The sequence below is a fragment of the Tamandua tetradactyla genome, chromosome 12, assembly GCF_023851605.1.
Source record: "Tamandua tetradactyla isolate mTamTet1 chromosome 12, mTamTet1.pri, whole genome shotgun sequence".
Lineage (NCBI taxonomy): Eukaryota > Metazoa > Chordata > Mammalia > Pilosa > Myrmecophagidae > Tamandua > Tamandua tetradactyla.
This window is the reverse complement of record NC_135338.1, coordinates 1,105,038-1,129,424: the sequence shown is the minus strand read 5'-3', so window position 1 is coordinate 1,129,424 and position 24,387 is coordinate 1,105,038. Positions and strand designations below refer to the sequence as shown.

Genomic DNA, 24,387 nt, shown 5'->3' with positions numbered 1-24,387 from the left:
AAGCCTAAGTCCAGAACAGTCCCACAATCCTTGCTATTAATTTATAGCCCTCTCTTTCCAACAAATTATTTAAAACCCCTTCTTGCTTTGCCTACCAGCTTTCTAACACAACCAGCTTTGGTACAACAAAAGATAACACATATCCATCCATTTTCTGGAATAGGAGGTCTCGAAAGAGAATTACCCAAAGGCCAAAAGGAAGAAAATGAGGGCAATGAACCCTCACACTTCAAGTCTTCTTCTTCAAAACTGGCAACATTTTAGACTTGAATGTGATTCTAGTCACGTACAAGTTAATCTGTACCTCCAAATTTTCAAATCCCAATAATTAGGAAAAATTAATACAAAAATCAATAACTTTCAAATACAGAACTTCAAGAAATTCATAAATCCTCAAGTTCTCTCGGATTGGTCTTCAAATTCTGACTCAAGTAACTCTTACACAGGCAGTCACTGCTTAAAATTCTTAGTATATTTTGTAGGCCTGTTGTGAATTTAAATATTTCCATTACGGTTGCTTACATGCCTCATTATGCTTTAGTCATAGCTTAAGTCTATAATATGCACTATAATTTAAAACCCACATAATTATTTTTATTTTTAAATATTCTGTGATTCCAATATTTCATTAAACCAGACTGCCCTGACTCCTATTCATTCCCACCCCATCTCATTATTCCAAATTAGAAGTCTGACCATATGTTACAAGCACACACCTGGAAATCGTAAACTCCTGCGGACTAACAGAATCCAGATTCAAAGCCTAAGTAGCAGCTATAAGAGAGCCAGTGGAAAGACAAGTTACACTTGAAGGGCAGCAACTCTAAGCCTGGGCTAACTAGAGCCCAGAAGAAACCCGGCCCAGTGGGGCCTGAGCAATCTAGTACAAAAGGTCTGAGTAAAAGAGACCTGGAAGCTTGAATGAACTTCTAGAGTCCATAAAGAAGGTATCAACACAACAACTACCTGAGCTTCCATGCAGAACTTGGGAGTGTCTGTTCACAATCCTTGTGCTACCCTCCTAAATACACAAACACGGGCATAATTATATATTTACATAAACCAGAAGCATATAATATAATGATTATATTTCTAAATCCATAAAGACAGGTATTTATAAAGAAAAATAATCAGAAAACAACTGAATAAAAAATTTATTAAATTTGTTGAAATGGGTGAGAGGATGAACCCTTCATTACACATCATTAGGCCAGTCCAGTCAAGCATCAGGCAAGAGAGAGGTTGCCTCTCTCATAGCAACGACCATGACAAGCCTCAGCAGTTCTGAGAGCCACCACGGAGATCAGGTGATAAATCTCACTTACCCATCATTCCACCTAAGATTTAAAAAGGGTACAGACAGTACCAGACACGGTTCCAGGCACAGGGGATAAAGAGCAAACAAAACACTCCGTCACTGTCCTCACAGAGCGTGCATTCTAACTAGGGGAGAAAGAAAATAACATAAGCAAACATCAGGTGAGGATAACACTATGGAGAAAAACTCCACAAGCCAGAGGCTGGAAGGAAAGAATGCTATTTTATGTAGGGATATCAGTGAGGATCTCTCTAAGACGGTGATACATAAACAGAGACTTACAAGACGTGAAGGGGCATGCTGAATCTCTGGCAGAGAAAACAGTAAAAGTAAAGGTTCTGAGGCAGGCACATGCTTAGTTTGAAGAATAATAAAGAAGAAACCATGGCTAGACTAGGTTGAATGAGGGAGAAAGTGATATGAGGTCAAAGAAGGCACCAGACCATGTAAGGTCTCACTACCTCAGAAGGAAATTTACTACAGAGATGAGAAGCCAATGGAAGGCTTTAAACAGAGGATGGAAACAATCTTACTCCTATTTTTTAAAGTTTGCCCTGGCTACTGTGGACACAGTGGGTCAGAGAGAACAGGGATCACGGATAGAAGCAAGAAACCTGTTACCAAGGAAAAGGTCACACTGGTCTGGATTAGGGTGACAGCAGAGAAGGTAGTGAGAACTGGATAGATTCTAGATATATTCCAAAAGTAGATACAATATCCATTGGACAAAGATTGGAGACCTCAGAATATCAGTGGCAGATTGAAAAGAAAAGGTCCTTTCCCTCCATGTATTCTTTCACTTCTTGTACTCCTGCAATTACAATATAATCTTATAGCTCCTTCTACCAAGAGAATTTCATGGAATTTCAGCTGGCCTTGTAACTGTTGGCCAACAGGACAAGAGCAAACATAATGCAAGCAGAGATATGTAAAATACTTTAGCATTTGGGCTTGCCCTCTCTTACTGCTCTACAGAACTCCACAACTATCATCAGATGGAGAAGCCCAAGATAACCTGCTGAGTGATGAGTCCCATAGCCCAGGCAGCGTCTACCAGATGGGAAAGATGAGTGAGTGAGGCCATCCACCACCAGCCAACTGCAGGCACAAAAGTGAGTCCAGCGGAGATCAAACTACAGAACAGTGAACCAATAAAAGGCTGTTGCTTGAAGCCACCAAGTTTTAGAGCGGTTTCTTAAGCAGCAAGATCTGACTCAATATCCCCCAAATCGAATGCAAGCCACCAAGTTTTCCTGGTTTCTCTAACGGCATAACACTAAAACAAAATTTGAATTCTACAGTAAATTGATACAGAATGGGCATGGTGGTGATGAGCTGATTAGAAAAAAAGACAGCACAAGTCACAAATTACCGTGTAGAAAGATCATTAAAGTGTGGTATGAATGCCAGGGAGCTGAGTTCTTTACATAACAAAATCACCAAGATAAGAATCTCAGCAAACAGTGAGAATAAAAGATTTCACACCAATAGAATTTATCTTTTCCATGTCCCATACACTATTTCTGAAAATTGTTAAGTACTTTATCCTTCCTGTTGAACATCAAAAAATAATGCTTTCTCCATTAATTTAGATAGATGAGCAATTAATTAAGTTCTTTTCTTGTAGAACAGGAACCAATTATATTAAAGAAGAAATCACATGTTACACTTCTCTTCCTTGGCTGACAAAACCAGATGGGCGTCTGTGGGATGGAAGAATGGAATAACAAATACACATACATCAAACAATGCTCAGAGTATCAGGCATTTATGCTGCATCAAAGGACTCCTGAAGATGTTTCCTCACATTATAACTGATTATATACAAATGATTCTATTAATGATCACCAGTGTTCAAAAGATCATTTCATTCTCAGTAGTTTGCTTACTTTCTATTACTTTGGAAACCAGACAGTTCTAAAATACACGACTACTCTTCTATTTTAATTAATTTTTTTTAATGTCAGTGTGGACAGTGAAAACCTCCATTTCTATTCCCCAAAATAACAAATTCTTTGCATCTTCTTCTAGGCCATTTATCTTTTGGAAGTTATTTGTCTAACACCGCAAATTTTAAAACTAAAACATAGATAATTCTTTCACGCAATCTAGGAGATTGTGGTGGGTTACACCTGATTCAGCAGATAAATATCAAATCAGATCTTACTGCTTAAGAAACCACTCCAAAACTTGGTGTGTTAAAGCAACAGCCATTTATTTAGCTCACTATTCTGTAGTTTGGTCTTGGCTCAGCTGTGTTGGTGGTTCTGCTCTCTGCTGGGCTCACTTTTACACCTGAAATCAGTTGGCGGTAGATGGCCTCACTCACCTATCTACATACATGGAGACTGTTGATTGGCTTGGGTAGCAGGGAGCCGTATCATCCAACAAGTTAGCCTGGGCTTCTCCAAATAGTGATAGCCCTAGAGCAGTAAGAAAGAACAAGCCCAAATGCTTAAGTACTTTTCAAATCTCTGCTTGCTTTTATGTTAGCTCTTGTCCTATTGGCCAAAAGTTCTAAAGTCAGCTGAAATTCCAAGAGTAGGGAAAGACTCAACCTCTTGGTGGAAGGAGCTGTAAAATCATATTGCAATGACATGAATACAAGAAGGGAAAGAATAGAGGAAGGGAAAGGACCTTTCTTTTTTTCAATCTGCCACAGATATTCTGAGGACTTCAAATCTTGGCTCAACATTAGTGGTCTGCTGTCAGAGACTACAAACTCCGTAAAAACCTAACACTACAATTATACAATAAATTTAAAACTAGTATTAAAATTGCTTGATTTCTGAAATAGCTCATCTATCATCAAAGACAACCCAAGAGCAGCAGTAAAGGCCCCTACTTCCCAACTGGAAAAAAATAGAAGACCTAACTAACGGGTGGGGAAAATATTTCTTCTCTGGAATTGAAAGAGAAACAGCTTGGATGGTTAAATGAAAACATTAGCAGAGTTTATGGCCTAGATTATATCAGACATATGGAAATGAGTCTTGAGAAAGAAAGAAATGTCCTAGAGACATATCCTGATTATCAACATTTCTGAAGATAGACTCCAAAATGAAGGGCCTCTTAGGGCCACACAGTGCCTGTTCACAATATATACTACACTACCTTTATTACAAAAGACCAGAGATTGGTTCTTACCAAATTACATACAGCACTTTTTGTCCGACATCTCAGCAAGGCTACAGTGGCAGCCACTGCCCTCTGAGCTTTGCAACACCACCCAAGGACAAGAAGAAGGAAGATGCCAGAGAGTCAGCCAAGAAAGACAAAGACCCAGTGAACACATCTGAGGGCAAAGCCAAAAAGAAGAAGTAGCCCAAAGGCAAAGTTCAGGACAAGCTCAATAACCTAGTCTTGTTTGACAAAGCCACTTATGACAGTCTGTAAGGAAGCTCCCAACTGCAAACTTGTAACTCCAGCTGTAGTCCCTGAGAGACTGCAGATTCAAGGTTCCCTAGCCAAAGCAGCCCTCCAGGAGCTGCTTAGTAAAGGGCTTATCAAGCTGGTTTCAAAACACAGAGCTCAAGTAATTTACACCAGAAACATCAAGGGTAGAGGGGTCCCAGCTACTGGTGAAGACACATGAACAGGTCCAATCAACTGTACATTTTGAAAAATAAAACTTTATTAAAAAAAAAAACCACATATAGCAAAATGAACAGTTCAGAAAATGAAATTTCTAGTTAAAGAAAATCTCCCCAAATATTGTACAATCTTTCAAAAATATGCACCTTATGTCACTAAAAATTGAGAAAACCACATCAAATCCTGTCACCTCTTAATTACTACATTAATGGCAGGATGGAAACATAGACAACCTGAAATTCACTCTTTCCTAAGTATTAAAAAATGTAACAGTTGTAGGGAGTGGGAGGCAGGGGGTGGAAGTCAGGCAGAAAAGAGTTCCTGCAACAGCAAACAGAAACTTTTCCTAATTATATTTGCTTAGACTAAAATTAACATAAACTTAAATTTCCTGAACACACATAAAACAAAAGTAAAAACAGACTGGGTGAAAGGAGAAAAGTCTACCAGAGAGGAAACTCCAGAGAGGAACAGAGCAGTAACTTTTTAGAGAATGCATCTCATTAATCATGATGAACCAGGACTGCTGTTATCTTAGCTGACATAAAACCCTATAAGGCAAGAGAGGCCGGGGCGAGAGAAAGGACTAGAATTCCACACTCCCTCCCGTGACTCACTCCTCCACTCCTATATCCCTCATATGTCCACTCAGAGAAGTTCCAGCCTGGTGTTTTCTACTGAGTAGTTCAAGCAGAGCTACAAAGTGCCAGGTTAGTGCCAGCAGCAATTCTTATGAACCTGCAAATCTCTGTCCAATCTAGGCCCAAAATGAGAAAGAAAACTGAGTTGGTTTAATTATCCAGTTGTACTAATATACGCTTAATGCTGGTATACTATTTCTGTTCTTCAAAGCTGATCAAATAAATACAACCTAATAAAGGCCTCACTAAATTTTGATATCTAAACCATCATCTCATGTATTCATTCCTTATACATTTATTCCATGTCTCCTATACACCAGTTGCTGCAAGCTCTCAATCACAGCTGGAGAAACTGAGGATTATAACCAGAAGAGGAAAATTATGCTTTGAGTCTTTTGAAGCACTTGGCAACCTTTGAAAACCACTGGCCTTTCAGAGACTGTGCTCTGTTCAAAGTAGCACCCTTCCCACTAACCAAAGCAGGCCATACCCATAAAACTGAGTCACTCAAGCTATGCCCTATTACATAATTATATCACACAACAACTCCCTTCATTAAGAAAAATTACATAGAAGAACAAAATGCAATCAGAAAAGAAAAAGGAATGAGTACGAAGTGACATTAGGAAAAGAAGAGTCAGCACTGCTTCATTTATTTGTGTAATTCCTTTCCTGCCTAAAAGGATGGTTTGACCTCAACAAGGACTAACTGAGCAGTGACGACGTGAGCAGCCACTATCCTAGGCAATGGGAATGCAATCATGAATAGACACAGTCCCTGACGTCAACGATGGAAATAACAGAACAACAGTTACCGAGCGCCAGCCACATGTCAGGCTCTGTTCTAGGCATTTCAAATAGATTACCTCTCCAACTAATTCTGCAAAGCAGATGATTTATCACTACTGTACAAGTGAGCAAACTGAGGCTCTGAGAAGGTAATCTGTCAGAGATCATCCAGTTTTTAGCAAGAAAAATTGGCTGGAATTCTAAAACTCCTCTCTGTCTAGCTCACACACTTATCCTCTATCCTTAAATCCACCCTGCTGGAAGCAATATTTTTGTGTCCTGATTATCAGTCTCCCTTCCTGAGCTACTTGTGTATTTCTGATGTGCTACAGTTCCATATGGTCTAAGCAATCTCAACCATAACGACTTTAAGAGAAGGGAAAATACAGAGAAGAAAAAAATAATAAGTAAATGTGAAAGTCAAGGTAGAATAGAAACATCAGCATCTGCCAGCATCTGCCAGCTAAACATCAGCATACTTTGACAGAGGAAATTCTGAGGAACATTCCAATTCAATCACAATTTACTGAACTCTGAACTGTCAGTAACTTCTTGGAGCCTCAGTTTTTCTCATTATATACCTACTTCAAATATATGCTGTAGGTGTTAATATTATCATTCACCATCACTTAATTTATTTGAATTCATTATGAAAATTAAAAATCCACTAGAGTGAATACATTTTCCTGTCTCGAGGGAAACTGAAGACAAGTCAATAACAATACTCATTTCCTTGAGATGAGAATAAGAAATTAGTGATTTGGATGTTGTAATAACCATTTTTTAACCTGAGAAAAAAAGTTTTTAAAAAAAATCTTCTAAATCTGAATAAAGACTAAATACAGGTTACACGGCAAATCAAACTACACATGTACAACAAATCCATCATTTCAGCTCATAAAAATAGCTTTAAGTGAAAACTCACAGATGAAGAAAAAATTTTGAACATGCATGAAATTCATATTCTAAGCCACCTGCTCCAAAGATACTTTTGCAGAACTCCTAGCAACCTCTTTAGATTTTTTTTTTTTAAACATTTCAATTTTCCATTTAATGAAAGATGTTAGGTTAAAAGCTACTTTAAATTTCCTATCTGTCCTGGGAGTATCCATCAACCTCTTAATTACAGTTAGCAACCACCAAAAGTCCCCTGATGTGTCACAATGAAAATGTACAGTGTCATCACAAATACTCAACCCCCATCCCCTACCACACACACACCAGTGGGGAAAAGTCAGGTGAACACAATGCTTTAGCATGAGCCATAGAGCAATGCGGTTCACACTTGGCTGGACCAGTCCTTGGATTCAGTAATGTATTTTCTTTGACAACTACAAATGCTACTTCCCTCAAAAATCCTTTTTAAAGTTCACTAGAAAATTAATATATAGCGTGAAGAGTATTATTATATATTGTTTTACTTAAGAAACAATTTAGTCTGTGGACAGACTAATGAACAGATTCTTAAAAACAAACACCCCTTTCTCTAAACATAAGTACACAAAAAGAGATCTTTCTAGTCTCTATCTGCGATCTACGTCTTATGATTCAGATAATAAATCATACTTATAAATAAATAATAACAGCAATAAAAAAGAGAGCTAATTACCAAGAGCTGAGCCTTGTTCTAAGCATTAGATACATTCACTCACTCAATCCTCACAATAACCCCAGCGGGGTTTTTAATTTCTAATCTTCTCCAAATGAATCAAGTAAAATGTCATGACTATCTCATCAAGAAAGTGGCAAATAACTGCTCAATTATCCTTGTATTTATGAAGAGAAGTGAGTAATCTTCTCGTTAACTGTGACACTCTGACGTGAAGAAATGATTCTCTTACAGAACAGCACTATTATAAACAGCCCTACTCAAAAAATCGTGGTAACTTTCCAGCCAAGAAATGTATAGTGTTACACGTTAACACACAAAAGAAAATGAATACTCCATCAGGTAAAAGTGTGAAGAACTATAATTACACCAAAATTACTTTAATGTTAACTACAGATATGTATTCACAGGTATGCACCCTTTAGACTAAACATGAAATTATTCCAAAGTCACTTTGAAAATTCAATAACCATTTAGGTATTTAAGAGTCATCATTTAAGCACTTGTTATCAAAAGCTCCAAACTCCAGAGCCCTTTTATTTATTCTGGTAGACTCTCCCACAAGTCAGAGTCTGAGATAATCGTAGACGATGCTTTACTCTTCATGTAAACCATCACAAATTCAGTTCCGCTTCAAGCACTGATACTAAAAAGACTCCACTCAACTTTCACCACCTACAGGATGTACAGCACAGGTAACTTTCAATAATTTAAATCACAATAGCTTAGGGAAATTTAAAATTACCAAGTGAAAAGAAGGTAAATTTAATTTTTAACTTCATTCAATTTGTCAAATTGAAATACTTTGAATTATTTAAATTTTCTGATCACAGTAATCAAAACACCACCAATGTAAATGCTTTGCCTAACTGTAGTTTTACTGTTGTTTGTATTCTCATTTAACTTCAATTGATGCCACAGTAATCCCAGCTCTAATCTTCTCACCCTTTACTCACCTAATGAATTAAATCTATTCTATTCTATTGCCCACTATTACATGTAGCAGTTCATAAAACAATTTAATTAAAACACGTAAAAAATTAAGATCATGTATTTTAATAATACAGTGGCAACTCCAGAGCATATAACTGGACCTAAAGATGGGTTTTATTTACAGTTTAATTTTAATTATTGTCCATTTCATGTTGATAATGGGAAGGTAAACTGGCAATTTTTTTAAAGCAAGCAATGATCAAGGAAGTGATTGATTTTCAAAGAAACTTCACTTATCATAAAGAAGCACCAACTCACCACGCTAAGAGAACTTTTTTAAATTCCTACTTTGACAGTAGACTATCTCAAAATAATCTTCTATCATAAATGCTATTAATCATCATATAGAACCAAAAGAACCAAAATGTAATACAAGAAAATATACACTTGAGAGGATAATATTATTCCTTTTGTCTGGGTAAGGAGTTCATGAGTGATTTATATATTTCATGGCTGCGTATTTGCAGTGTATACACATGCCCTTGGAAGCAATGATCTACCACCCCCACAATGTAAAAAGTCCCATTCAGTCTTGACCTACAGCTACTAATGACCTTTTGAGAATAACCTCACCAAACTTCCTCCCAGCCTCTATATCTCAATTTGAACATCACTTCTTCAGAGAAGCCTTCCCTGAAGTGCCACCAGATTTCTCCAATAGTACTGATCACAGTTGGAATTTCATTTATTTGATTAATGTCTACCTCTCTTTGAGAAAGCAAAGATTCAATGCTGTTTTCTCATCACTGTGTTCCCAGAGCAGTGCCTGTGCAACACACCGCTCAATGGGAATTTACTGAACGAATGAGAGAGTAAGTAAATGAACTGAACTGAACTGAATTACACAGGCCATAAGAACACGATAATTTCAGGCCCAGGGAGGAGACCGACCTAGTCAGGTCATATACAGGCTCCTTCCATAGCTGTCTGCTTCCCACTCTGAAAAGCATTCGTACACAATTTCTTTCTTTCAAGCCTCACCATATTTCAAGAGTATAAGTACAGGGGTTTATCCCTCCAGCACCAAGGGTATCCAGAGTATTTACCATTTCTACTATATTCCAGTACACCAGAAAAGCCTAAATATATCTCACAGCTGAAATGCCTTTCACAGTGTTAAGATATATATATCTAAATACAATAAAGGATAGCTCTCTAAGACATCCTTAGGAGAGACCAACGCTGGGTAGTGGTAAAGTCTCAGAAGCCAGAGGTTACCTTTTACACCAGGACACCTCAAACCAGAAAACCTCAGGTCAGGCAGACCTTCCCTAAGATCCAGCCATACCCCAGACTTAAGATCATTGTGTTTTAGAACTTCATCTTAAATAGTTTTCATTAAAATATCGTTAAGCTTTCTTAAAATGAAATAAACATTATTTTCAGATGATTATGATCACCATTAGCACTTGCTATCAAGCTATATTAATTGTAGATGGAGTTCAACAGACAAATGGAAATAGCTGTCCAAGACACTGGATAGAACAGGGAAACTAAACTTCTTTTTACTTTAAAAAGTCTATTATGTCCTAAAATGACTGTGGTGATAAATACACAACTACATGATGATATTGGGGACCACTGATTGTACACACCATGTATGGACTGTATGTATGCGAAGATTTCTCAATAAAAATATTAAACAAAAACAAACCCAAAAAAGTCTATTATGTCAATCTGCTTTCAAGTTATCTGACTTCTGCCCACAATGAGGGAATAATACTGGTCCTCTTGCAGTGTGCTGCACGGCTACATTGTTCTTGTTTTTTTTTTTTTTTTTTTAACATGGGCAGGCACTGGGAACGGCTATCTTTTTGAAAAACTAATTTGGTAAAACAAAGGTTGAAGTAGGCTTCTGACCCTCAAAAACCTCTCCATTATTGCTAGAAATGTCCCTGATTTCAAGATACTCATTCATTAAAATAATAAAAATAGTTGTTTGCCTACAATGCGCAAAGCACAAAATAGCTATGATTTCTACACTGCTAATATAAAACAGTTTCTTAGGAGCCTAAGCCCACTATGAATTCTCATATTTATGAGGTATGGCAGAAGTGTACCCCCTATCATTTCCAGATATTGTCTTCTGGAGGCATTTCGGTGAAAGATTAATTTCAAAGCCCATATCTTCCTTATTAGAAGATGGTACTTTCCCAAAACAGTACCACGTCCCAATTTTCTCCATGTTCTTTTTAATATTTTAACATTTTACTTTGATTTTGAATAGTGTATCAGGCGCAATGAAATTAAAATTTAACATTCTACGATGACAGCCTTCACACTACTTATACAAAGGATGAACTCTTGCCAGATCTCTTCCCTCACCAACACTGTGTTCTGAAAGAAGACCTGATCCACATGACTGGCTCAAAGAAAGATCAATGGCAAGCAGGAAGATAAGGAACAAATACTTATTAAGCACTGACCACGGGTCAGCCAGTTTACCCACATTATCTCACTTACTCCCTATAATTACCTTGGGAGGTACAAGCCCATTTTACAAAAAAAAAAAAAAAAAAACTCAAGCTCCAAAGAGGTTAAATCACTTATCTCAATTCACAAAGCCAGGTTTGTAGCCTAGATGTGAAGACAACTTCTTTCTACTACAAGCTAGTTGCAGAAAATAGAAAGATGAGTATTAAAGGACAGAACTGCAAGAATGCTACCACAGTTAACCAAATCCTGACCACCCTGCAGCGGATGCGCCTTTCTCGTGACAGTGTCTGAGTCCCACAGGGTACAGAGAAGCCTCTTCTGCCCGTCAGGTGCCCAGCTGCCCTCCCTGCCCTGCCTCGGGCTGCACGGACTGCCTTCCCAAGGAGCCGCGTTGCCCCCCCCATGACTACTGCCCATCACCACCCAGCAGGCTGCTGCCCGCCCTTGCTCTTCCCCACGCTTCCTTCCCACGTCTTCAGTCTCCCAGCAATCTTCCAGGTTCTTGCAAAGAGGCACTAAGATGTTTTACTCAGTCTATCATTCCAGCACAGCAGCAGCCAGACGGCTGCAGCTCCAGTTCTCACTGTGCTCATTCACTGTTCATGTACATAACGGAGAAGGCACGGGCTTTGAAGCCAGACAGAATGGGGGTCCCAACTCTGCCTCTCTCCGTAGGATTGGGCAAGTTATTAACCCTCAATTCATCGGAAACATTCCTGGCTCTTGGTGGTGTTAGGAGCTGTAACTGAGACAGTTACAACGGCAGGCACATGACAGAATCATCAGATATTGCTTCTCTTCTCCTCTATTGGCTGCTAAACTATTTCTTCACCAGCAAAGAAAACCTGAGGAGTCTCTCTTCCCAACTTGTTTCAGCTGTTCCAGGAAAAAAAAATGTTTTTCTACAGACACACTCAATTTTACCATTGGTAGTCCTATTTGAAAAACCCAACTTGATTTTTCAAATGATACTGATCAAACATTTCAAAACAACCATACTGGATCATGTTATAACTTCTAGCTTCAAGCATCTTTTAAAATTCTGTTTGATATCAAACAGAATTAAAAATTAGGAGAGCAGGAGAAGAAACCTCTTATCATGAGATCTCTCTTCTACAGGGAGGGATTATGTGACAACTACTTCCTTTGAGCTCTGACTAAAAAACCCTGTGCCCACCATCCATTTTGCCAGTTCCTATTATTTGGGGAAACTCCTTTGAGAGTCTGAGGAAAGTTCTAAATGCTTTGCCCAGACATATCATTCTACATAGAGCCACAAATGACTGCCTAGAATTTCAAGAGGGTCAAGGTCCCTCTATAACCCACTCAACTCCAACTGGACAAAGAACGATCTGCAATACTCTTCATAAGATGGCAAAATCCTCCTTCGTTATTTTGTTCCTTTAAGATACAATAAGTTCAGACGAGATCGGGCGCATTCAGGGTGGTATGGCTGTACACAAAATGACAAGTGCTGGAGAGGATGTGGAGAAAGAGGCACACTTATTCACTGTTGGTGGGAATGTCAAATGGTACAACTGCTGTGGAAGGAAGTTTGGCAGTTACTCAAAAAGCTGAATATAGAATTGCCATACAACCCAGCAATACCATTGCTAGGTATCTACTCAAAGGACATAAGGGCAAAGACACAAACGGACATTTGCCCACCAATGTTTATAGCAGCATTATTTACAATTGCAAAGAGACGGAAACAGCCAAAATGTCCATCAACAGACGAGTGGCTAAACAAACTGTGGTATATACATACTATGGAATATTATGCAGCTTTAAGACAGAATAAGGTTATGAAGTATGTAATAACATGGATGGATCATGAGGACATTATGCTGAGTGAGACTGGCCAAAAACAAAAGGACAAATACTGTATGGTCTCACTGATGTGAACTGACATTAGTGAATAAACTTGGAATATTTTGTTGGTTTCAGAGACCACCAGGAGATAGAAAAAGGGTAAGATATTGGGTAATTGGAGCTGAAGGGATACAGATTGTGCATAAATATCTGTATTAAATATACAGACTGAATATAAAAACTCAGAAATGGACAGCACAATATTACCTAACTGTAATACAATTATGTTAGAACACTGAATGAAGCTGAATGTAAGAATGATAGAGGGAGGAGGGCTGGGGACATAAATGAAATCAGAAAGAAAGATAGATGTTAAAGATTGAGATGGTATAATCTAGGAATGCCTAGAGTGTATAATGATAGTGACTAAATGTACAAATTTTAAAAATGTTTTTGCATGAGGAAGAAAAAAAAAGATACAATAAGCTCAAAAGCCCACACAAAAACCCCAAGAAGGTAAACCAAGGAAAAAATTTTCTCATTCAACTCTTCAATTTTCACTCCGGCTTGAAATAAAATGCTACAAAGTTAACACAGCTCAACCATGAAGAGAATCTCACATTTGGGGTTCTCTCTTTGAAGCAAAATCTCAAAACAAAGCTCTATTCCGGGGCAAATCATGAATTAGAGGATGGGTGACAGGGTAAAAAAGTACAAAAATGAAAAATTAGAGCATTTATTCATTTTATTTTTCAAAATCATCCTTTCTAAATTTCTATGTGTATTTTAAGGCACATAATATAGTTGTATAATAGCACATGTATGTAACAAACAAATATGAAATATGTATGCATATAAGGGGAGTGCTTAGTTATTTTTACTGATAAGAAGAAGCAATCACAAAAAAAAAAAACTTGGCAATTCTGTCCCGGCAGACAATTTCCAAAACATTTACCTAACAATAATTCTACCTGTAGCAAATGGAATTTCCCTTGAAATAATTACATCAGCTACTTTAAGTTCTTATTCCTGAAATGAGAAGTCAGTCTGACGTTAACTAATAATATTGAGATTGTTCCATAAGAACTATTTCTTCTTTTTGCTTCAAAAGTTTAATTCTCACAATATTATACATACCATATTTTTCTTCTTTAAATGTAACTAATTCATGTTATGTACTAAAGGAATAAAAATCAACTAGGAGGGTGCACGGGTGGTTCAGTGGTAGAATGCTCGCCTTCCATGCAGGAGACCCAGGTTCGATTTCCAGACCATGTACCCCCCCAAAAAAATCAACTAAAAACCACTGATAAACATCTCCCCTATTATGCAGTTTTTCCTGTAATTATAGTAGTTGATTTTCTTCAACTCCTACAATGTACCACATACTGGACTAAACGTTTTACCTGCTTTCTGATTTTTCCTCACACTCACTCTTTGAGGAGGACCTGTTACTCTCCCAAAGTTTAGAGATGAGAAAATTGTACCTTAGAAGTTACACAGCTGAGCTGTGAATGGCAGACCCAGAACTGAACCCCAGATAATATGTGACCCCAGGCCCTACATTCTTCCCTAATAGAGGCCACCCGACTTGCCTGCCTTTGAAAATATATGCATACATTTTTTTTATTTTTTAGTAAAGATGTCATTATATGCTCAATTCCACTGTAATATAAAATAAAGATCCCGTATTTGTTTTTATAAAATCTTCAAATACACAGGGTACAAAAATATTTTTAAGTAGTAAAAGAGAGTATCATCATTTGTAAACAAACCAAAGAACTATCTTAGCCTTTCAAAATATCAAGAAACTTTACTAGTCTTTTTTTCCAAACCACTACAAGATCTAATTAATACTAAGAACTTGCATCCTTATAAAATGTAAGTTCTATAGATAAGTGAAACTTTGACCATAAAACCCTGGTCTGAAAGTATATCATAGCATTCAGATATGCATTTTCTCTTAAACTATATAAAGAAAGTCTGGTGACCTGAACAGCCTATAATTCAGTCCCCAAACACCCGCAGAAAAATGAAATTTCACTGTTCGTAACATCTTAACTTCTGCAAAACAAAAGTTATGAATCACCCCAAGCAAAACGAATCACTCAGTATATCACAGATAAAATCCACTCCACTGTAACCTGAAACATGCAGAATTACAGAACACAAAGCCACTCTCAAGATTTTAAGTGAGCACTCAGCAATATGATCCTTTAAATAAAAAGTTTTTATTACAGAGGTTGATAATTTTGTGTAAGTTGACAACTGAAATAAAATTTATACGCACTAGGTTTTGGAAAAAAAAATTTTAAAGACAAATAAGTGCCTATACTACTTCATATTCCAGACAACAACTAAACATGTTCACTCATTTACTAACAACCGTTTCTTGAGTATCAACTATGTACCAGACGCTGATCTAGGCCATAGAGATAAGAAGACAAGGTCTCTACATTCAAGGAGATCATATTCTAATGTGGAAGGAGGATAGATAATATACAAATGAACAAAGATAAAACAATTTCAGATTAGTTTAAGTGTAACAAAGGAAACAGTAGACAGAAATTCAAAGAAAACTCTTTTTAAAAGTTGCCAGGGAGGTCCCTAAGGAGGTTCCATTTCGCTGAAACTCGAAGAATGATACAGAGCCACAAAAACAGATTTCTAGTTAGAAAAGGACCATCTTGCCTAATAAAGATTCATTTCGCACACCAATATTTATATTCTATGGCTGAGTTACATCCTGGAGGGAACCACATTATGATCAATTCTGTTTACAACTTACAACATTTTATGGTGAGGGTCCAATGCACATGCATATATACAGCAGCTAACGTGGTATTCAAAAATAATAATGACGACAACAAGTCACAGTCTTTCAGTCTAAGCCAAAAGGTCTTCACTATGTGGAGGAGAACAAAAATGGGAAGGTTGAGTCTTTGAGAATCTGATGAAAGCGATGAATTCATCTCAAAGAAAAACAAATACACATATGCAGAAACTTTACACATAATTTTAGCAGGTTCACGGACCCTAGAATACGATCCATGATGCCTACTTCACCCTCCAACCAGATAAGCATGGATCTTAAGTTAAGAACTGATAAGCAGCAATTATCAAATTCAGATGGAATAGAATATCAAAGTAAACTGATACCCTACTTTTAAAAGATGACTAAATCAGACCACTTACTCTCAATTTCTTTTGGCCCACCTAAAACTCTGTATGAGAATTTTCTCTATGCTACAGAAACAAGGATACATAAAGGAAAAATATTCCCGCCTAAAAGTGAATGAAATACCACTTCACTACAACCAAGTTTAACTTTCACACATGAAAATGTTGTAGTTTCGCACTTGGTTTTTTGCAAGATCTTTTAATCTCTTCCTGAAAAGAAAAATATCACCACACTGTTTCAAAGGCTGCAAAGCTGAACTTTGCATTAAGACGAATTATCAGGTGTTTTTCCAACTCAAAAGCACAGCTTATGGTTATTTTTCAAATGACACACACAACTTTAGTTGCCTAAAGAATACATATCATTAATCCAAGGTACATTTTGAGTCAAACACCCCTTTGAGAATCTGAAATTGCTAGAATTCTCCCACCAAAAAATGTGCATACACATACAAAATCTGTATGTTTCAGGCTGCTCACTGCATTTCAAATTCAATCATGGGTTTCCGACTCTCTGTACCTCACACACAAGAAAAGAATGACTGGTTGCTTCTGGGGAGGGGACTAGGATTACAAGGCTGGGAGGGAGAATTCTGCTCTACCTCCCTTTGTAGCTTTTGAAATCTGAACCATGTGACTGTATCATCAACTAAAAAAATGAAATTTTATTAAAAGCTTTACACTAAATGTGACAAGTTAACCAATGAAGATGAACTCTCCAGATAAAGGTGTCTAGAATAGTTATTCTGCAAAACTAATACATTTATAAAATGTTTCTTTGAATTTTTTTGGCTGAAAAATGTTCACAACTACAAAATTATCCTCTTATTAAATAATTTTCAGAGAAACTTCCAATTTCAACTTTATGATAGAAAGATATAAAAAGTCAAGTAATTAATTTCACATTATTCGTAGTCTAAATTCTGAAATCCTAGTTAAATAATAGCTAGTTTTTACTCAGTGTTGTACCAACATATCTACTGATCATTATTATTATCCCTATTTCATAGCCAAGGAAACAAAGACTTCCAGAAATTAACTCACTCACTTGCCAAAGGCAACACAGCTAGTGGGTGAGAATGGTAGGAATCTTCAGAAAACAAATGTAGCCCTACATTTACTTTACACTTTTCCCCTATGTAACACTGCATGGCAAGGTTATAAAGAGGATGCTAAACGCCAAAATGGAGGCTATTATTCACTTAAGTAACTATTCCTACAACAAACACACTTCACAGCATCAGACCATCATAAGAATTTGGAATTATATTGCACAATCCTGCTTTACACTGTCCAAAGCATGTACAGATGAACCAGAAGAATTGTTCTACCCAATAAACAGAAAGAAAAAAGGCACAAAAACTAGCTTTAACTTGGAATTTTAAGTCCTTACAAACTGTCACCCTAAAAGGAAATTAAAAATGCAAGCAGACTCTTCAGCCTACAGTTAAAAATAAATAAATGAATGAATAAATATTTTCAATAGAGGAGTGCTGTAGAAAAAAAACAAAACATAACTGACATAAAGAGTTCAACACCAAGAGGCAAAGAGTTCCTTTCTAATATAATCATAAATTTGGGAAGTACTGAATGCTGGATATTCAAAGTATCTGCAAATGCCTCAGAAATGTATAATGAATGAACTAAAAATAAGGACGCCACTTTCATTATAATTCCATGGCAAAGAGACGGTATTTTTCAAAAACATTTCACTCAAATCTAAACTTACAGAATCTTTTAAAGTCAAAGAAAGAAGGAAATAAGGCATGGGAGGATGGGGTGGGGACGGAATATAAATCATCTAACTGGATACTACTACTACTATTTATTATTATTAACATAAATACATGTGTTTGTATATATATGTATTTGCCTAAGTGTTTAGTTTGAGAATACTGAGCGACTTAACTAAATAGGTAATTGTCAAACCTGCTGCATGTCCTGCTGTGTAGGCACAAGCAAAGCCTTCAATTCTTTACTTTATCAAGTATACAAGGAACTAATCATTTTTTAAAAAAAATTTCAAAAACCCACCTACTAGAAAAAGGCAAAAAAAAAAAAAAAAATGAAACCTTCCCTTCACTTTATGTTCAATTCTTCAAGAAAAAAGACTCGTAAAAAGCTAAGAATTAATGTAGTAAGTCTCAGTAAATAGTATAAGCACACAATAATGCATATACATAAAAAAGAGTAATTACTACTGAATACCTAATTAATGCACTTTCAAAACTCACATTTAAAATGTTACATAATTACTATATTATACAATTTCTATTTTCAAACTCCCCTGAAATAAAAGACCTTGAGGACAGGTCTTACTTTCTTTAAGCAACTCACAAAATTCAATTGCAATATTTTAACCCAAATAAAAATTCAAACCTTCTAATTTAGTCAAAGAAATGCTATAGAAAAAGTAAATTAATAACTATCCTTTTTTTTCTGTTTTTTCCTGAGGCAATGGGGAAAAAATCCTGGAAAAAAATTTCTCCTATATTTACTTTATATTCCATAAATCATTTTCTAAAATTAATGGGAAGGCAACACACAAATAAAAGTCAATCCACTAAAGAGGGCGGGCCGCGGTGGCTCAGCGGGCAAAGTGCTTGCCTGCTATGCCGGAGGACCTCGGTTCGATTCCCGGCCCCAGCCCATGTAACAAAAACGGAGAAACAGAGTACAAGAAAATGTTTAAAAATGTTTCCCTTTCTTCCTTCCTTCCTTCCTTCTATCCTTCCTTCCTTCTCTCTGTCTTTAAAAAAAAAAAAAAAAAAAAAAAAAAAGTCAATCCACTAAAGAAATTAATGTCATTTAATAAACTCTTTACATTCACTACAAAAACCAAAAGCAAATACATATCTGAAGTCTAGTTCTGACTGTACGTCTTTATATTATTTCATAGACTATACAGAAATCTTAGGGAATGCGGCTCAGAACAATTACCTAGAGCTTCTTCTACACAAAAGTCACTCTCAGCTAGTCTGAATTAGGTTGTGGTTACATCTAGTATCAGCGGCTCCTGTTGCTCTCCAATTTTTCCATACTATGCAAGGTCATAAAAATCATATTCTTGGAGAGCAGAGTTCCTGGAGAATTTTCAGTACAACCAGACTTCACTTAAAAAATGAGAAAAGGGACAGCAAAATAGTAAAGCATGCACCCAAATTCTTCTCGTACATGCCACTTCCACTATCCACAAAACCAACAGCCTGGGTATGAGAGTTCAGTTACATTCTAGTTTACATTATTACCATGAGTCCCAAGAAATTAATGTAGCAATAAAGTTGAAAATTCCTTCTAAACCTAAAAAAGTTTAATCTGCTTCATGAGAATAAAGTCCTTTGCCAAATACAGATGCTAATAATTATTACATGTCTACTTCAAATTCAAAAGTTACTAAAGACGTCAATATGCCTGCCTTCCCAACTCTGTCTTTCAAGCATGGTTAGTTTTATCCCTAAAGAGCTTTTCCTTCATTTTTCTTCCATGGCTTCATAACTATTTTCACTGTTAACAGCAAAATCTTTAGCCAAAAATTTTTCCCCAAAGCTCATAAGAAGTCATCTTTACCAAATGGAAGACATTTCATCTTTACAGTAATCAGAGTTCATTTACTTTCCACCAATTTCAAGTATAAAGACAGTAATTTTATTTATTTATCTCCCTATTTTTAAAAAAAAGAAGCCCACACAGGAAACACAGAAGCTTGAAATAATCTCAGGCTAAATCTTAAAAACAACTCCAGTTTTCTTATAATAACTTCTAATTTCACAAAGCAAGTACAGAAACAAATGTGCATAAACAAACTAGCAAACAAGGTTTGCTCCAGTTTCCTCTCAGCCACAAAAATACACTGTCTTGTCCATGTCCCCTTTCTCCCCACTGGATTTAGGAGAAAATAAAATTCACCTTAAAAGGTAGATTCTGAAAAGGTAGTTTCCACAGTACAAAACTGTGTTCTCATAAATTTCAAATAATGCCTATTCAGAAGCTTGAAGCAAAAAGCAAATCGAAAGGGACAAAAAGTATCCACATGCACAAAAAAGTAGAAAGGTCTAATTTAGAATACTTCTCAAAAGATCCCTTTCCACATTAAAAAATTCTCCTTTATTTATTCCAAAGGAAAAAGAGATATTAAACAAGTGTGATGATCATTTATCAGTTCTATTTGCACTACCTGAAAAAAAGAATGCTGATTATCAATCACCACAATCTCACCATTTTCTTCCTGGATTTCTTAAAATGAATCCATTTTTAGATTAATGTGCTTGTAAGTGGAGTAAATTAACAGTACCACCTCCTCCGCTATTTCCTAGGACTAAGACAGTACAATTCATAGTTGCATTGCCTACAATATATTCATTTAAATGTCAACAAAAGAAAAAATGAAAAATACAAATCTAGATATCTTAAAATTTCACTGGTATTCAGTTTCTCTAGTAATCAATATAAGAGATTCCCCTGATAATAAGTTTCTTTTCACATGTTCACAGCAATTTAGATTATACTGAACCCTTTAAAAAGAAGAGTGGATACCTGGTGACACATCCAGTAACTTCAGTGTGTCTGAAGCCTCCCATCCCCTCAATATGCAACATAGAATTTTAACAGGTACAAAACTATTTAAAAGATATAAAAACTAAAAAGGAAATCATATACAGATACAGAGCGATCAATTGGTAAGGAATCCATCACCTGGTCATAAGACTTACCTTTTAGCAGCGGCAGAGGTGTTAACTCAATAGGCTTGCCTTGAGACCTAAACTGTGAGGAACTCTGTGACCTCTTCTGTCTGGCTTTTCTGACGGACTTCCGAGAAAATCCGTCTACTTTATCCACTGATGGAGGAGTAGTTGGTGCTGAGGACATATCCCTACTGAAGAGAAAGAGGCATCGTCAACACATTCCCAAGATAGAACCATAATACATATGAGTTACATGAATTTTTAAATTCCCATATACAATATTCTTGAAAATGGAAATGAATGTGGAAGAAAGTAAATAAAATCAAATAAGAAAAGGCCTAAGTTAATGAGAAAATATGGCAATTTGGTGGGAAATGGAAGTACTATAACTATCATGTAAGCTGTATCCTAACTCTGATGTATTGTGCTACTCCTTTTATAATAAACATTAAAGATATTTCCTTAGATTTGAGTAACTCTTCTAAGTCTTCTGCCCATTTTGTAACTGAAAAGCTCATCTTGCAATTCCTGAAATAATAATTTTGGAGCTGCTCTGAAGCTGGAAAACTTCCATCGATACAATTTCCCAAGATATTTAATATTATGAATGGGCTCTAGAGTTGAAAATCTTATTGAACTTCAAGAATCTACAGCAATGTATCACAGCAAAGCAAAATTCATAGTTGCTGAAACCATCTAGGCATGACTTTTAATGCAATGTACTGTGTTGGCTATGATAAACTACACTACACTGCAAATGAGAACAGTCTAGATTACTTTAAATAGAACACATAAAAGACATAATTATAATCACTTCAAAGAAGTATTTTTGAATGAAACATCTTAACTTATTAAAGCTTAATGAATAAAATTATGATGAAATCATATACCAAAGTTGAACTGAAAACATTAATTCACAGCCTACTTAGACAATCAGAGCTGAGTTTCTTGAAGTTTAGATGTTGAAGTTCATCATCATACTGACTGAATTAAACAGTTCTTTTGGATTTTTAACACTCTGAAACAATTAAAATGAAGGGTATTTCTTAAAAGCAGCAAGTGTTAAGCTCAATCTCATTCACCAATGTAAACAAATGTCATCATTTCCATGACACTGAAAGTCCATGCGAGATTAATGGCAGACTCAGAAATTATGCATAAGGGGGAGATGCTAAAATGCAATTACTTACCTGTCATTCTAAAATATAAGAGAAGAGGTTTACAAAAAAAATTTCTAAGTGAAAGAGTAGGAGAGTTTCTTCCTGAATACGTCAGAATATGTAAGAAAGTTACCTGAATTACCTGGATTTTGACTAAATAAAAATAGCAAAAGCATAAAAAACAAAAAATTTAAAAAAAAACTTTTAACATGATACTAAGGTTTGTAATTTTGAAGTCTTGCTCCTTACAAAAAATAAGTTTTTAAAATCTGCCTAATTTAGTCAATGTTACAGGCTCAAAATGGAATTGCACACCATGAATGGCTATAGCAGATGTAGGATCATCAGTTTAAAATTTCATAATGACTACATCTGCAAGAAGCTCCACATCCCATTTCTATGCTGTAAATTTAGGGACTGCTTCTTCAATCTGGTATGTCAATTATTTAAATTTCATTCTAACCCTAACAAAGCAAGATTTCAATAAAACCTGTTCTCCCATCACTCTTTCTGTCGCTCTATTCCACGTCCCATCTCTATACATACACAGGAAGCAATGTTTAAAAAGGATCCTTTGCCCCTTTCGCCCGCGGCCCAGAAACCCTAAGGCGCTGCAGAGCTGAACGTGCAGCGGCAGCCGGTGCACGCACAACCCCGGGAAACAGGCTTCGCCTTGGGCCAGGGCTCCCGACGCTCTACCCCCCTCGAAGCAGTGGGCACCCGGCATTTTCCAGGCTCAGGATAATTCAGAGAGGGTAACAGAGAGGAGGGAGAAAGGCAGGAGTGTCTGTTAGGGGTGCTTCCGCCCCCTGCACCCCAAGCCCTGGAAAAGAGGAGCTGCTCCAGCACCCTCACGGTACCAAGCCCCCGACGGTGGGGAAAGGGGGACAGGAATAAGTCTCATCCCCGGAACGTGGAGGAAGGGGTGGGGTGCTTCGGAGCAGAGCAGAGCGAAAGAGGATGCAAGCAGAGGCATCTCCAGGTAAACGAGCAAGCGGCCCCACGCTTCCTCTCCGGCCCCGGCCCCACCGCCGCCCCTCGCCAGCCCAGCCCAGGCCTCCCCGAGGTCGGCGTCCCGCAGGCTCGACGGGAGCACCGGGAGGAGGAAGGAAAGCGCTGCGCCGCGGGCCGTGGAGACCAAGTTACCTTGAAGCTTCAAGGGAGGAATCCAAAGATGATGGCTGGGCTCGGAGGGGCTGCGGGCGGGCGAGGGGCCGCAGCGGCGGCGCGCGGCTGGGCCGGGACGTGCCGGGGGAGGTCGGGGCTGCAGGACGCCCGGGGCGACGGCTGTCCGGCGCGGCGTCCCACGGGGTCCGCGGCGGCGGCGCCTCTAGGCCTCACGGCCGGACCTGAACCTCAGCGCTCCGGCGGCGGCGGCGGCGGCCTCACGCTCCTCCCCCGCGGGCCCGTCCCATCCAATCGGTCCCGACCCCGTTGCGGCTCTGCCGGCGGCTCCTCGCTCACATTCCCGGCGGGCGGCGCCTCTGCTCTCAGCCCCGGACCCGGCGGCGGCGGCGGCGGCGGCGAGGTGGGGAGGGGGAAGGGAAGGAAGAAGACAGGATCCGCAGCGGCAGCAAAAGGAGGAGGAAGGAGGAGGAGGCGCCGTGGAGCAGGAGCCGCCGCTGCCGGAGCCGCCGTTCGGTGCCGACGCTGGACCCCCGTCAATGCCCCTCTCTCTCTCCTATTGTCAATATCACCGGGCGGCTGAGGCCATGGCACACGCGCAACCGAACCTTCTGGCTGGCAGCGTCCGCCCCCCGCCCCCGCCGAGTGGAGGCTTCACACGGGAAGCGAGGCCTCATTGGCCGGCGCGCGCCGTCACTCCCAGGCCAGCAGGTTTGGCTGAGAGCTGATCGGGGATTGGCGGCCGGGGGGAGCAGGGGGACCCGAGAGTGGGAAGAGAAGACGCCGAGGATTGGGCCGAGGGGTGAGGGACCCGGATGCAGCCGCGCTTCCGGCGGACGGGTGGACGCGCTGAGCGGGAGAGCGCCGGCGACCGCTAGGCCCGACCGGAGCTGCCCAGCCGTGGGCGGCGTGCGGCTCGTAGCTAAGTGGCGTGGCTGTCAGCGCAGTGCGGGGCGTCTGGGCGGAGGCCGTCTCCCACCGCAGGGCCCGAGGGAGAGGGGTCGGACCGCGTCTGGGGCCTAGATGCCGCCCGCCGCCGCGGCCCGTG

General features: G+C 38.5%; 1 protein-coding gene across 2 annotated transcripts in view; it reads right to left on the bottom strand.

Annotated features, from left to right (window-relative positions):
• Positions 1-23,453, bottom strand: part of PPP2R5E (protein phosphatase 2 regulatory subunit B'epsilon) — a 244,110-nt gene extending 220,657 nt beyond the window's left edge. Inside the window, exons 1-2 of one of the 2 annotated variants that reach the window (XM_077122431.1) lie at positions 23,361-23,453; positions 21,082-21,245 (exon numbers count right to left, since the gene is read on the bottom strand). In XM_077122431.1, coding sequence (XP_076978546.1) covers positions 21,082-21,238 — 157 coding nt within the window. In that variant the 5' untranslated portion in view covers positions 21,239-21,245; positions 23,361-23,453. Of the gene's footprint in view, positions 1-7,267; positions 11,736-21,081; positions 21,246-23,360 lie in introns of those variants that run through there. The other variant, XM_077122432.1, reaches the window with a different exon arrangement.
• Between the last annotated feature and the right edge of the window lie 934 nt (positions 23,454-24,387).